Source organism: Rhinolophus ferrumequinum, chromosome 6, assembly GCF_004115265.2.
Source record: "Rhinolophus ferrumequinum isolate MPI-CBG mRhiFer1 chromosome 6, mRhiFer1_v1.p, whole genome shotgun sequence".
Taxonomy (NCBI): domain Eukaryota; kingdom Metazoa; phylum Chordata; class Mammalia; order Chiroptera; family Rhinolophidae; genus Rhinolophus; species Rhinolophus ferrumequinum.
This window is the reverse complement of record NC_046289.1, coordinates 32,660,879-32,677,841: the sequence shown is the minus strand read 5'-3', so window position 1 is coordinate 32,677,841 and position 16,963 is coordinate 32,660,879. Positions and strand designations below refer to the sequence as shown.

General features: G+C 34.1%; 1 protein-coding gene across 2 annotated transcripts in view; it reads right to left on the bottom strand.

Moving 5' to 3' along the window:
* Nucleotides 1-635: 635 nt before the first annotated feature.
* The window catches only part of KCNH5 (potassium voltage-gated channel subfamily H member 5), a 281,080-nt gene continuing 264,752 nt past the window's right edge, over nt 636-16,963 (bottom strand). The window contains exons 11-12 of one of the 2 annotated variants that reach the window (XM_033109621.1): nt 8,584-9,199; nt 636-791 (exon numbers count right to left, since the gene is read on the bottom strand). In XM_033109621.1, coding sequence (XP_032965512.1) covers nt 751-791; nt 8,584-9,199 — 657 coding nt within the window. In that variant the 3' untranslated portion in view covers nt 636-750. Of the gene's footprint in view, nt 792-7,342; nt 9,200-16,963 lie in introns of those variants that run through there. The other variant, XM_033109620.1, reaches the window with a different exon arrangement.

Genomic DNA, 16,963 nt, shown 5'->3' with positions numbered 1-16,963 from the left:
AAATGAAATCTGTCTGGAGTCTCATCTAAATCCCACAATTAAAAATGAAGAGAAATTACAGAAAAAATCCTGAATGTCTCTTGATTTCCTTGACTATCATGGATTATTTTTCAGGTTAAAATTGAATTGGAAGAGGAAATGCTAACACCAGTGACCACACTTGCCTCTTACTAATAACGACATTTGGCAATTTACCTCCACCAATGCCTATCAATTGTTGGGAGAAGTTACAGAAAATTCCATTATCGCGTGGGGCACCTTGTGCTTATAACAATTATGACTTCAACCTCTGTCATTTACTGTAACCCACTACGAAAAAATTAAACATTTACATTACAAAGGTTTTAAAAATTATTTTAATTTCAGGAACCTTTAAAAGTCCATGTCTTGAAAGGTTTGGAATTTGTGGTTGAACTAAATAGCCTTGCAATGTCGGTATTCTGTAAGATGAAGTTTTCTCTCCAGCAGGTTTCAGGTTTCTCTCTGTGTTAGAAACTCAACTTGACCACTCAATAACTATGCCATCCTTACAAGTCTCTTAATCTATTCTTTCGTAGGGCTGTTGCAAGAATTAAATTAGATAATCTAAATTGTTTTTAGCATAGTGTAAATAGAGAGTGAGCATTCAATAAACACAAGTTTAATGAACTTACTTAACTTCTAAGCCTGAAGGTAAAGCAGCAGATACATTCCACTCGGTCTTCGTTCAGCCTTTGCCTTCATCATCTTCCTGGCTCCCAGTCCAAATCCTCAATGGTCCTGACCCTCATAAAGCATGCAAATGCACTGGTCTCATCATAAAAATAAAGAGACAGAAAATCTCAAGTTAAAATACAGACCAATACTGATAACATCTGGCACATTAAAAAATTTTGGCTCATATCCTCCTTTCCTACATAATATGACTCAGAATTTTAATTAGAATGTAAGACCAACTACAAATTCTAGTACCATCTAAACAAATATATCAACATAAATGTGTACCTATTTTTCTCTTAACTAATTCTCAATTAAACATTCCCAAATTCAATCATGTGGGTTAATAAATTTAAATATTCTACAACTAATGAAAAACTTAACTGTGTTCCTCTATGTAGAAGACAATTTGTTTGGTTATATGTGTTTGTGTATACTCCCAAGTGTTTTGGGAGGTGGAGAAGGACAAGAAAGACATGGTAATAGAAGGCTATAGTAGTTCAGTGGCCTTTAGACTTGGGTAAGAAATATTTTCTGCCCTCACTGGATGGCTGAGAACCAATTATTTGACATAAAATATTTTGAAGATTAAACTTATTAATAATAATTAACATGGGTACTGGTTAACAAATTGATTTGTTTGATAAATTAGGCATTGTAATTCTATTAATTACTTTGTTAATAATGCTTTTTCACAGTTCTCTTCACACACTTTATGACCCACAAATGATTTTTACTATAACATTTACAAATATTACTACGTATTTTTCAAAATTATGAGAATTACAAATTCTTTTATCATGAAAACAAAATGATGAAATTTATAATTTCATAAATGTTTATCTTATTTCCAATGTAGAAAAGAACAAAGGATCAAAGAAAAGGTGTTATTTTTTTTTCTTATTTTTAAGTCTTTTTTTTTTTTTTTTTTTTTTTTGTTTGGGGAAAAAAAGTATCTCAAAGATGGAAAATAAAATCACTGAAATTCAGAGTAAGCATTTTATCCTAAGAAAAGTTTACTGATTTTTAAATGTTAAACATACTGAATAACTCACATTTCCAGGAGGAGAATTGCTAGCAAACTCTTTATTTTTAGCATCTAAATCCTTAACTCTAGAAACATTCTAAATAAGAAAAGTTGGGTAAATCCAACTTTTTACAGGAAATAGAAGACCTGTAAATTTGTGAAAAATTAATAGACACCTTTTGCAGAGGAAAAAAAAAGGTGAATGGCAAATGCCGAAAAGAAGGAATATAAATTTAACATTAAGCTTGTGGGTGATGGTTCTGTGAAAAAAAAAAGGCTGAGAAAAACATTTCATTGAAGATCTAAATGTCACAGGAAAGCAGTATGGGAAACCTGAATGTGTGTCTCTTTTGATTAGGATGATTCCATAGCGTCGTTGTTAAAACTGCATTTTTCACAGTTCATTTATGGATACTAGAAACATCTCACACAAGTGCTCTTTTACTCAAGGATGAGAAAATTGATACTAAAGAAGAATGTGTGCAATGTAGATATGTTTGACTTTATTACTTGCTCAAGTCCTATGATTGCATTAAGTTTAGCAATTCACATTATTTAATGTTTAAAGACTCTTTGACATTTGGAAGTGTATCTGAATTTGCCCTTTTGCCTGGTGATTTGCCAGAAAAATAAGTTATAACTACAAAATGTGGAGGTTATGGTTTTGTTTTGTTCAAAACCACAACATTTACACTGTTGTTGTTGCCCCATTCATATTTCTTTTTCTTTTTAATGAGGACTAATGGCAGATCCAGGTTCAGTCAATCCTTCTCATTGAGAAGGCTGCACGTGCTTATACAGAGCAGTCAATCAAAGTAATGTAAAACAATGTACACCAGTAAAGCTAAGAGAAAAAAATTCTATATAAACTCACCAGTTGATCTGATTGCATACCTAAGCATTGCAATGACCATGTTTAAATCTCCATTGTTTAAATTGCAACCTTCATTATGTTCCTCTTTGTATATCTATTACAAATATGGAAATGCAAATTCTAATTTGGACTCCCATGAGCTCATGTCGCCTGGCATCATAACCTATTTAAAAGCTGTTTTAGTTCAGATTGTGTAGCCCCACATACATCACCTCTTGGTTTGTTTTCCTGGACCAAGATGACTATTTCCTATGATGTCAAATTGATCTATATCAACCCTCTGAAAAAATAATAAATGTCATGCCATAGTTGTAAGAGTTTTTATTATCTAAGTTATAATGTTTAGGTTTAGTAAGTACAAAGTTTACACTGAGAGCAAGTTGATTGAAAATATTTATTTACATATGTGTAGAATACATATGTAATGCAACTGTGAGTTGGAATGCCAAGGGCCTATCACAATGGATACAAATATAAATGTTACTGACCATTTTGCAAATAAATCAAAAGGATTACAATGGATAGTAAAAAGTCATAGTCAATGATGACCGATCCCCTCAAACCTTCTTTAAACATTTTCGAATATATCAGACATTTATAACTGATCCTTCTTTAACTAGAAAATGGTATCTGATTTAAAAATAATGTCTAATTCCTAATTTGTAATAACAGTTTTTAAATTCTGACTTGATGGTAAGATTAGAAAACCCAATAAGAGATCTAAACATCCCTTCTAGTGCATAAGAAATGTCCCCTTTGTTTCTATGTGCTCTTATTTCCTTTATCCAAAGGGTTACGGCAAATGAAATGACTGTAGGTTTGAGCGTATCCCTTAGGATACAAGACTATCTTTGTAAAATGAACAAATATTAACAAAATAAATCCTATTTTTAAAAAAATGTTTTAAGTGGCTTCCTTGAGTTACCAATATTACTAATTACATATTATATTTTTTAAATTCAAACATTCTCAGTTGGGATACAATATGAGCAGTTATTCAAATGATTTTTCCCTTTTTAAGCCTTTTTTGCAGTTCAAGATACACATTGAAAAATTGGTCATTGGAAAGGATTCTTTCAGACTTAAGAATTTTGTTATAAGTACATCTGCCCTTGTGGAGTCATATATTTTGAGTAATCATGATTATTTTTATACAAAAGTTGAAAGATTAACTGCTCTATACTTTGAATACTCAGCATTTATTTACTTGTTCTCACAAATTGAAAATTTCTGCTGAGCAGTATGATTAAGTAGAGTAAAAAATCATAATATTTAAATGTCTTTTTTCTCTCTTCCTTCCCTCAAAAGACCTTCATTCTTTCCATGTTTATTTGATTAGTAGTTCTAAATTCCCAGATAATTTTCAAGTCTTTTGCTCACGTCACTGGCTAATATTATTTAGCCACCTATGCCTTTCACCACCAACCTATGACCAAGGAAGTCTCCTCTAAACCCTAGAAGAATATTTAGAAAGCACATCTTGGCAGATCTCCAGGGAAGGGGTCGGAGGAGTGAGAAGAGATATATAGGAGAGAGAGGCGGATAGAGAGAGAGAGAGAGATAAGGAAGGATAAAGAATGTAGATTGAAGGACGGGAAGGAAGAAAGGGAAGGAAAAAATGATATGTCTTAATGTGATTTTCATCTGAGAGGGAGATGATTTTCCACTGACCTAACATCATCTTGATGTAAGAAGGGAGCAGTTCTTCATTTTATTATTTATTGGTGGGGAAATTAAAGCCCCAGACACACCAAAAAGCAATTCACTTGTCCAAAGTTACACTGTGATTGTGGCAAAGCTAGATTCAGAATCTGAGACAGAGCTCAGATAGTCATCCTACGGTTTTTCCAAAAGACTGTTCTTTCTTCTGTCTCTGTCCATCAAGACCACAAGAGAAATGCTCTTATACGTAACAAAGTATTAAAACACAACATTCATAATTACAAAAGATTCATGTTTTCAAGTTATCCATTTATATATATACATTCTAAAGACATTTTCTCATTACCTACATAAAATTTTGGAAAAGAGAGAGATAAAATAGTTTAAAGGTAAAAATTATACTAGATAGTAGAATTCATTAGGCATATGACAAATAATTTCACCAGTACCAGCCAGTGCACACTTCAAAAACAGTCACTGCTCTGAAGACTAATTAAAACAACAAAGAAAGTTTTTAAAAAGAATTTAGTTATTTAAAATAAAAAAACATATAGGCCAGTTCTTACAGGTGAACAAAATCTCCTTAAGTTTAAGGAAAGCTGTGATTTGCATTTGGGTTCCAATAAGATTAATTTTCAAAATGGCACTTTAGTTAGTGTCATAATTAATATTCCTGTTAAAGTACTGGGTACTCCAGGAGTATATACGTGTTCATAGGAGCAATTTAAAACCCCAAATTTTCTAATTATCTTGCTCTGATCTACATACATTTTTGTAACTGAATAATTATGACATTTGTACTTCTACATTTAATGTGAGATGAAACTAGTGCAATAATAAAATTTTTTCATTTTAACAATGAAGTCGGTGTCTCTATTCAACATCTATGTCTGAACTATTCTAAGTACTATATGTCAACATGGGACACTAGTAACTTTGGTATTGTCATCTGTCTTTTGTCTGCCTATTATCATTAGCTCATCTGTCTACTAGATCACATTTAGTGCAGTAATAGCCTAAAAGACTGATAAAATTTTCTATAATAATGCACAGCTCACATTTCCATGTTTGTTTGACTTTTGCTATTACGTTGTAACTACCTGTCCAGGGTACAACACTGATCTTATACATTATCATAGAAAAATATTGAAGGTGTGTAAATTGCTTTGGAAAATGTTTGGATTTTAAATACATTATCTATGTACTCCTATTAATACACTGTTCAGAAATATAATAGTAAAAATTTTATTCTGGATGCACCAAGAGCATCTATGCAGTGTAAGAATAAAACATGCAGTCATCTGGTCCCCCAAAAGAGAATCTTCGTCTGTCCTGGTTGAGGCAACACAGAACATGACTGTATCATTATTGCACATATTAAAGCCAGTGCTCACCCTTCATTCAAATCTGAGTAAGTTCAACTGGTAAGAACTGTGGAATCTGGGAACCTAAAAGACTACTCTATATACAGTGTTTGCTGAATACATGCATTCCTGCTGAAAACAGCAGAGTGCATTCAGCTTCTCATCATATCATGCACACAGGAACAGAGGTGATAGGAAAAGAATACTGTGGTAACTGCACCATAAATAAGCAACTGATACTTCCTCCCCCTTTGAAGTAACCACATGTTTCTTTCCTATACATATAAACAATAACATTATAGGTCAATTTGGTGAAACTCTGTGTCAATGTCAGAACACAGCCGTTATTTGCACCACTAATATGTAAAGGTGTGGACTGCAACTTCAACTTCAAACTGCCTGGCTGTTTCACAGTCATTCTCAGAGCTTTACACCAACTATGATTTTTGAAATACGTGGCTAAAGTTAACCTAACCATTTCTGTACTCAGATTATTTTTACCACTCATTCACCTTTAAAAGCTTAGCCAAGCTTGTCTCACACATGATTAAATAGAAAAATACCCTGAAATTCAATAAACATCAGAAGTCAAGAGAAAGGTACCATCATCACCACAAAAGCAAAAGTCCCAATTCCCAGGCTGATACTTTTCACCATGATTACCTCATTTTCTTGTGCCTATGGTAGGTAGATATTGTAGCATCGCATGAAGACATGCTCCCCTGAAAACTTCCATTATGGGTAATGGAAGTTATGGGCACAAAGGAAGGAATATGGAACCCATGGCACATAACATCTGTTCTGAGACTCCTGGGTTAAAGAGGCACATCTTGTGGGTGTGTGAAGACGTTTTAACGAAATTCTAAAATATCAACTGTTTTTATAAATTACTTTGTTTTGCACTTCTCCAGTCTGATTGTGATAACTTGTCTTTCAGTCCTGGTGGTTTTATTTGGGGATGCTGGGAGACAGAAAAGCTCATAAAAATGGGTACAGTAGATCAAAATATCTCCTTTGATCTTGCTATCACCTTGGTGTATGTTGTTAACCTATGTGTACAGATGGTCCGATAATGTACAAATTACTGGTATATATTTTCAACTTGATGCAAATATTAACTGCCCTGCTCCCACTATTAAATGTCATGCATGCACCAATTTAAAAGTATGTCTCTCTAATCAATTTCATAAAATATACTTTAGTCAAAAGAAATAAATTCTTCTGGGTTCTTACAAATGAACATGTATTTTATTCCCAATATATATAATTTAAGGGACTAACTATACACAACTCTTTGTGACTTTTTTTTTAGTTGATAATAGGCACTTTCTAAGAAGAGGATTTGTGACCCAAAAGACTCTGAAATTCAGTCTCTAGTACCTCTCTTTCATAAATGGATCTGCCTGAGCCATAGTATTCTATTGTATCAACTCAGCAGAAGTCCAGCAGAACTGTGTGCAAAAAAGCTTTAGAAAATTGTAACCAGAATAAAATTATAGAAAAGCATTTATCTGAGTTGAGCAACTTAATATCTACTTCTTAACTACTTTTTTAAACCACATTTCATGTTATCACTACACAGTAATTATCATGTGTGAACAATTCTGTACTTGTGTTTCATTCTTTGTAAATTACAGGTATGCTACAAAAATTTGTGTGTTTACATTCTTTTTTATTTTATATCATGATAGTTAAAATTTTGATATGATTGCTTAAATGTTTTGTTTGTTTCTTTGCTAAGAGCCTTTAACTTCACCAGAAACACAAATTTAGAACATTCATTACCTCTGGAAAATCAGCATCTCTAACATGAATTGTTAAAAGGCCCTTTTACCCTGTGGTGCAGTATTTCTATAATAATATACACTATATTAATAGCTCAATATTTATGGGGTTGATAAAATCAGCTCATAAGATGGCAGCTGTTCTCGAAGATGGAGGGAATAGGGATTTCCTTACATAGGATTCAATGATTACTATTTAAGTATAATGTTGAAAAAAGAGGTATAGTTGAACGAAAATGCAATTCATGCACAAAACCCATAGCAATGAGGTTTCAGTATCCCACACGGGTATCTGACAATAGTCATTTAAATGGAGAAAACACTGCCTGTTGGGGAAAATAACCTAACACTAAGCTACAGAAAAATATCCTATGGAAAGGGATCATAAAATGGTACTAGCAGTTTATAAGGTTGAACTCTTCCTTGGCATTAATCTATAATTTTAACTTAACAAGACAAGTGAGGAAATGACAGCTCAATTTACTCAGCCTGAGATCAAATTTGTCATGGCAACATTGGCAGGTTGGACCCTGATTCTTCAAATATTACATTGCCTTGATTAGCAAAAATCATACCTTGCTAAAATTATAGAATAGAGATTATAAATAAAAGTAAAGTGTGCATGCAGTCAACTGCATAATATACAAGCAACATCTATGTTTTTAATAATCATCTTTGGCAGGCCAGAATCCAGCTGGACATGCAATATTTACATATCAAAATTCATATTGTGTTCAACATATTGAAAGCAAGTGAAAATATATATATATATATGTATATACTGTATATACACACATGTATATAGATGTATATACTGTTTTTAATATATTAACAAATATATATATTAAAAGTGGATTTCATCTTTGTCAGAGTCAGGTGACTCAGGTCTTGAAACACTAAAAATATCCTGACATGGTATTTGGGGAGGTACTTGGAGTGGCATTTGGGCTTTGGGAGAAGAGGTCTGGGGCACACTTTTTTCTGAGAGTATTTTTAAAATTTCTGCCACCTGCTTCTCCAGGGCAGTCATTCTGCAGCTTAGCAGCTGAATGTCCTCTTTGAGTTCGTGTTTGACTTCCTGTAATGTGGTCTGTAAGGCCTGCTCAGGGATGGGATAAAAGGGGTGCTTAGGGTCAGCCTGAACCGGGCTGTGCTCTAGTGGACTTCGCGCCTCACCAGCCTTATCCAAACGAAGGTCACTTTTTGTAATCCCGCTGTCACAAGAATCGGTTTTCCTTAATGGGTTTTTGTTCACACTGTTCTCTGAGTCGCTGCCTTTGGGGTCCTCTGATAATAGCCCCATGGACTCAGCTTTAGTGACATTATTCCAGTCTTCCTTTTTCTCCTCATGGGCTCCCATATTATTCTTGAGTCGCAGCCACCCCTTCCCATTTCCATTCTTCATTCTTATCGGGCTGTTGACTTTGAGACATTTGGGGTCAGCACTGCCATTGGGCTTCAGCTCCACTGCATCGCGGTTGTTTTGCTTGAGCGACTCACTGGTTTTCACGTAGGCCAGAGATGTCTGAATGGGTGTGATCTGTGACACAGTGACCACACTGGTGCCGGTGATGGAGGCTCCGTTCTGTAAGGAGCGGCTTTCTACCTGGAGCTGGTTCCGCTCAGGGTCACTCTGTGCTGCCCCCTGATTCCGCAGCTCCTTCTGCTGCTTGAATTTCTGGAAGAGCTTTCTGACGGGGTGATCCACAGGGATGCTGAGGGTTACCTCATTCTTCTGCCTGAGGCGCTCCTCCTCCTCTTTCTTCACATCGCTGATTTTACGGAAAATGATCTGTGGTGGGGGAGAGATATTGAAAACGTGATTGTAAAACCGGACAAATTTATAATGATGTGACCCATACCAGACATAGTTGATTTTACAGAGAAAACCCTTGAACATAGGGTAAGATCATTTTTGAAGGTAAAAATATATTCCATTGCATTCCTATATAAACAATGAAATCTCGGAAAAAAAATGAAAGAAAAAATAATTCCTTTTCCAATTGCAACAAAAAGAATAAAATACCTAGGAATAAACTTAACCAAGAATGTGAAAGACCTATATGCTGAAAACTATAAGACATTTTTAAAAGAAATCGAAGAAGACAGGAAGAAATGGAAAGACATTCTGTGCTCCTGGATTGGAAGAATCAACATATTTAAAATGACCGTATTACAAAGCAATATACAGATTTAATGCAATCCTCATCAAAATCCCAATGGCATTTTTTAAAGAAATAGAACTAAAAAATCATCAGATTTGTAGGGAACCACAAAAGACCCAGAATAGCCAAAGCAATCCTAAGAAAAAAAGAACAATGTTGGAGGTATTACACTCCCTGACTTTAGCTTGTACTACAGGGCTACAATAATCAAAAGATCATGGTCATGGTATTGGCAGAAAAACAGACACACAGATCAATGGAATAGAATTGAGAACCCAGAAATAAATCCACATAATATGGACAGATAATTTTTGACAAAGAAGCAAAAAATATACAATGGAGAAAAGACAGCCTTTTCAACAAATGGTCCTGGGAGAATTGGAAAGCCACGTGCAAAAGAATGAAACTGGACTGCTATCTGTCACCATGTACCAAAATTAATTCGAAATGGTTCAAGGACCTAAGCATAAGACCTGACACAATAAACTGCATAGAAGAAAACATAGGTACTAAACTTATGGACCTTGGGTTCAAAGAGCATTTTATAAATTTGACTCCAAAGGCAAGGGAAATAAAAGCTAAAATAAATGAATGGGACTATATCAAACGTAAAAGTTTCTGCACAGCAAAAGAAACCATCGACAAAATAAAGAGGCAACCAAATGAATAGGAGAAGATTTTTGCAAACAGTGCCTCCGATAAGGGGCTAATATCCAAAATATATAAGGAACTCATACAACTCAAAAACAAAAAAACAAACAACCCAATTGAAAAATGGGCAGAGGACCTAAAGAGACATTTCTCCAAAGAGGACATACAAATGGCAAATAGACATATTAAAAAAATGCTCAACATCACTAATCATCAGAGAAATGCAAATAAAAATCACAATGAGATATCACCTCACCCCAGTTGGAATGGCTATCATCAACAAGACAAATAGTGACAAGTGTTGGAGAGGCTGTGGAGAAAAATGAACCCTCATGCACTGTTGGTGAGAATGCAGATTGGTGCAGCCACTATGGAAGGTAGTGTGGAGGTTCTTCAAAAAATCAAGAATAGAAATTACCATATGACCCAGCAATCCCTCTCTTGGATATCTACCCAAAAAAATCTGAAAATATTTATCCATAAAGACATGTGAGCTCCAATGTTCATTGCAGCTTTACTTATGGTGGACAAGACATGGAAACAACCAAAATGTCCTTCAAAAGATCAATGGATAAAGAAGTTGTGGTATATATACACAATGGAATACTATTCGGCGGTATGAAAAGATGAAATAGAACCATTTGTGACAACATGCATGGATCTTCAGATTATAATGCTAAGCGAAATAATTCAGACAGAAAAAGTAGAGCCATATGATTTCACTGATACGTGGTATATAAAACTGAAAACAACAAAAGAACAAGAAAACAAATTTAAAAACAAAAACTCATAGACATAGACAATAGTTTAGGGGTTACCAGAGGCTAAGAGTGGGGCTCTAGAAGAGGGTAAACGGGGTCTAATATATGGTGATGGAAAGAGAACTGACTCTGGGTGGTGAATACACAATGTAAGATATAGATAATGTATTACAGAATTGTACCTCTGAAATCTATGTAACTTTACTAACAATTGTCTCCCCAATAAACTTTAATTTAAAGGAAAAATTCCAACGCCATTTAACAGATGCTGTGTACTTAAAACTCAATATAGGAACATTGACCAAGAGTACTTAGCTTACTTAGTTCTACTTCCTGCATATCAGCGGGGAATGTAGTAAAGAGACAACAGAATAGAGGCACTTGCTTTCTAGTTTATGTTCCTATTTAAAAGAAAATATATAAATATGTAAATATAAATATATTAGAATATGTATATGTGTATACATATACGGGTAAAGAAATATACATTTATCTCTTAAATTCCTTGGACTACATCACTATTTTTGTATGTTTTTCTTTAATATATATGTATGTGTGTGTATACATACATCCATACATAGGGTGCCAAAAAGATGTATATACACTTTAATAAAGGAAAACTGTATTAAAATTGTAATAATATATACCAATAATAGAAGATGAATACCAAGTCATGTTTTGACTTCTGCAATTACAAGAGGTGCTCAAAGGTGGGTTACCATAGCATTCATACACTTCTGATTATGGCAAACTACTGCTTAAGCAATGTTGACCAAAGTGTCCAAGTGGTCCACTTGAATACATTGTTTTGAGCACTCTCGGTGTATATATATATATGTATATATATACATATATATATATACACTCACACACACATACATATATACACACACACACACATACATACGTACATATATACATATATATGTATTGCATATATATATGTATTGTCTATACACACACACACACACACACACACACACACACACACACACACACAAAGGGTGCCAAAACAATGTATACACATTTTAAGAAAGGAAAAAAAAGTATTAAAATTATAATACTCAATATATACCAATAACAAAGATGAACACAAGTCATGCGTATACATTTTTTTGTACCTCCGGTGTGTGTGTGTGTGTGGTGTGTGTGTGTGTGTGTGTGTGTAAAATTCAAACCATTTTTAATACCATCTTCTGTTTTAGGGTCAAATAGTAAGATTTCCAGACTAAAAAAGTATTGAAAATTTAGATAGTTTACCAATATAGCACCTGGATTGGGTATTAGGAGGGATTAAATTTATTCATATGGCTCCAGAGGCAGAACTAAGATCTGTAAGTAAATGTTTCTGGAAAGCAAATATTACCTCAATATATACACATCATTTCAACTGCTACCAATTAATTGAATAAACTGCCTTGAAAACTCATGAACCTCACACCACTAAAATATTCAAACAGAAGGAAGGAAGTCATCCATGTAATACTTTCACTGATTGGGAGGTTGGACTCTTCAAATTCCAATATTCTTTAAATTTTAAACAAAGTTAAATACATAGTGCATGTGATATTAGATGGTATCCACAAATAACATAATTTTATTAAAAATATTTGAAAATATAGGAACTTATAATTCCATCAAGAGAAATAAAAAAAGGTTACCTATTACCACTTATATTATCAAGAGTTAGAAGTAAATTTAATAGTGTGAGATTTTTGCTCAGAGAGTCCTTCTGAAGAACAAATAACTGCAGTGAGGGCTGTGAGGCAAATTTAAAAGGGAGTTACAGTGCTTTCAGAATCAGACAATTTTATGATGATAGCAAAATTACTTACCTGCATCACCCTCTCTCATTAAGTTGTTGCTTAGATTAGTCACCCCAATAAACTTTAATTTAAAAAAAAGGAAAAGAAATACATGTGAAGTACAGAGTCCATGGCATATAATAGACACTTAAAATATGTTGGTTCTCTCTCTTGAACTCTCATAAAATACTTTTTATTTGAAACCATTTTCATCACCTCTTGAAGATTCAGCAGCTTCCAGGAGAGACATAATCAGTGATTTTTATACCAGAAACCAACACTACTGATGGTCACTTTTAACAAAAAAGTCAGGGAGATAGCAATCCTCTAAGGGTACATTTTTAAAATTGAGATTGATGCATTAAATTCAGCTTATCATGTAGTAATAATTTGAAATTTAAAATAAATATTTTCTAAATTCAATAACTATCTGTAAAGACCAGCACAGTTTTCCCAGTCTAGTGGAACATGAAATTGGATCTTCTTAGAAGATGTAATACTAATCTCGAAGTCTAACATCAAATCTCCAACAGTTTAATTATAAGACTTTCAAAGGGTTGACATATTTCTTACACTTCCTAAATAAACAGAGCTTGTTGTAAGCCTTCAAGATATTAACACTCTTTGGGACCAGACAGATTCTAACATGGAAACACAGAACTTTATTCCTATTTCACCCTCTTTCATTGAAAGGCACTCACTTTGGTTCCATGAACTGCCATGAGGGGACTAACATAAATTGGTCACATCCTTCTTTACACTAGACTCTGACCTTCTATTTTTTTTTTTTAAAGGTGGTTACTTAGCCTTAGATAGACATAGCCTTGGTGCAGTGTGGTAATTGACAGTGGTCTTCACATTTGGAGAAAAAAAGGATCTATTTCAAACTACCCATGGAGGAGGGCATGTGCCTAACACATAGGGATGTCAGATAAAATGTAGGACATCGTTACAATATTTAGAACTACTTATACTAATAAAAAATTATATTATTTATCTGAATGAAACATATTTATACTTTAAAATACTTTAGTATTTATTGTTGTTTACCTAAAATTTAAATCTAACTTGGTGTCCTGTATTTTTGTTTGCTAAATGTGGCAACCCTATTGGTATGTAATAGGCAAGGATACTACTATCTCTCTAATGTCCACGTGAAGCTCACAGTTTATGAAAGATTTGAGGTCCCTGAAGTCTGTGGATTTGTAGGTATCTTAGACCAGAAGCTTTATTTTTAAATTTTCAATATAATGGCTAATAAATGTTTACAATGATTGTGCGCTTGGGATGACTAGGGATTGTACTATGCCCATGTAAATCATCAATTAAAAAAGCCTTTTCCAGCTTCCCTGACCACCAGCTGGCCCCTCTTTCACACACCTCTCTCAGCAACAGGCTCACAGGCAATCTTGAGCCCACTGAAAGTAGAAGCAGGTACAAGGAAGGGCCTGGAAAGAGAGGCCTTGAGAAAATTTCCGACCCAAGTGATAGACTTTGAACTGAAGTCTAACTGAAAATAATAACTCTTGGATTTGATCTACTTGCCATAATCAGGCTTTAAGCCAGAGGCAAGTTTTTCTTGCCTTCCTTCCTTCCTTTTTTCCTTTCCTTCCTTCCTTCCATTTTTTTTTTCTTCAGGAAAACCCGTTCACTCACTAGATCACAGATTTATTTATTACAAAGGATAGTAAGTATATGAATCCATAACCAGATGAAGCGACACATAGGGCAAAGTCCAAACAAAGGAGCTGCTATCCTCAAGTTGGCTCTCTGAAAAAGGGCCAGAGGTAACTTTTAAAAAAAAAAAAAAAAATTACCAGATTGGATGGCTTTTACTGAATGAGACTGAATTTATTTTATTTCTTTTGACTGCAAAACAGAAATTATGACTTATCTAAAAATAGTTCTAAAAAGTTTGCATATAGCAAAAAGGTTACATCCACACACATATTATCTATTTTAACTGTCCTGTCATAACTACTCTATGAGATAGGTCCTATTATTCTCATATTACAGAAGAACAAACTACGGCACAGAGTTTCCATGGTTTGCCTTAGGTCACATAACTAGGAAGTGGCCAGGATACAAATCCAAGGAGTCAGATTTCAGTCTTGACCATTACACTTGAATGCTGCTCTGCAAGGTAACTTTGACACTTCCTTCTAGACCTTCTGAAAGCCCAGACAGTTGAGTGGGTGAAGCAGGGTGTGATACAGCAGTTTCAAACCCAACAGGCAACCCTTCCCAAAACATTTGCCATGGAGAAGCATCCCTGAAAGCAGCAATTGAACAAAAGACTGAAGCTCGGCTTGCTGAGTTATTGATAGCCTTGACAGAAAAGCTGAGGAGAATGCTAAAGGAGGCAGTCTCTAAACTCTTCTCACTCTCAAAGGCAAAGCCAGTAGACTTACTTCCATCAAATATATGCCAACATTTTACAGCTTTTTGTTTCCTTCGAGGAGGCCCCGTGTATTTACTTTTAACTTGCTTCTATGTATATTAAATTTATTACCTTTACGAAAAGCAAGGAGAGGGCAAGTTCAAAGAATGTGATTTTTCCTGTGCTCTAATACCATCTCTGAGCTAGATTCATTTGTTTCCAAGGACAGGATTTTTGTCCGTTTTGTTAACTGCTATATCTCCAGTCTCAACAGCAATGTCTGTTACACTGAAAGACCTCAACAAAAGTATTTACTAATTCAATAAACTTTTCATACATTCAGCAAATGTAGGTTTGTGATAGGTCTATGAATCGCAAATATTACAAGCAGGATGATGTTTACTACTACTTTTATTATTTGCACTCTCTAAATAATGAATCAATGTTATCTGTATTATCATAACTGATCATTAATATCTATTCCTAATTCCTCATTTGGAAGCAAACGCCACATCATTTATCTCCTGGCATTCCCCAGCACCCAGCCCACTACCGGGCACATGTAAACAGTTAACAGACGCTTGCTGAGTAGAATCACGTTCAAATCTTTGACCCACGTATCAGTCTTTAAAAAACTTGAATCAGAACAATTTCATTTTAAGCATGCAATAACATCCATTAGGAACTTATTTTCCAGCTGATGACCATGCAAAACTTTCTTAATGCAAGGTAAGAGAATATAGGCACAAACAAAGAAACGCAAAATTAAGAGAGGATTTTATCATGTTTACAAGGTTTAAAGACTAATAATCTACTGAGGTACCATTACCAGTTGATACATGTCTTATATGTAAAATATGATAGCTTTTTGTTCTGTCTTACATTATAAAGAAGGCATTGTATCAAAAGTAAGAAAATAAAACAGCAGGGATGCCACTTAGTGTATTTCAAAAACATTAAAAATAACAGGCCCTCTCTACAAGTCCTCAGAGTTTGGAAGATAACATTATGACCCTTAACTCTAAATTTGAATAACAATGTGTTTTCATCACTAAGGAGCCACGTTTCATCATAAAATTAGCATGGCCATTATTCTCTATTACCATTACAAGCATGAGCATTCTCAAATATAGTCTGCAGAATCTTTCCTTTTAAGAAGTGTTTACCTTTAGCTTTTTAATCATGCATAGAACGAATGGTTCAATTTAATCAAAGAACAGAAAGATTGATAAATTTTATATAGTTAAACCCTTCAAAAGTAGCATGTTTTTATTTTGAGAAAAAGAAATCTGCATGCTACTCTTTGGCAGTTGAAAGAATCTGTAGACTAAATAAAAGTTTTCATAATCCAAATGACTCTTATATGAGCAATGTGTCATACAGAAGTAAAAAGTTTCCTGCTAATTCAATACAGTCGTTATATAGATTAATTTTACCCAATTATTCCTTGGAAATGATGATGTTTTATCTCTAGAAAACAAAATAAAAAAACTACTCACAAAGAAATCATTTTAGAAAATGTTAAAAAGATCTCAGTCAAGTTCATAGGAGATCAACTTACATGAATTACCCACGTAAAAGAAAAAATGTACATACATGGTTACCAGCAGGGTGGCAAAAGAAATCAGTTTTAAAAATGTAATTTTGGATTTTTTTTCTCAGTGTTAATAACCTAGAGCCCTGCACTTGTACTCTGTGCATATTTTTTTGCCCAATGGCAAATCAAACTGCTGATGAACATGACGAAAAATTGAGGACAAAAATTAAAAAAGAAAAATCACAAATCAATCTGAT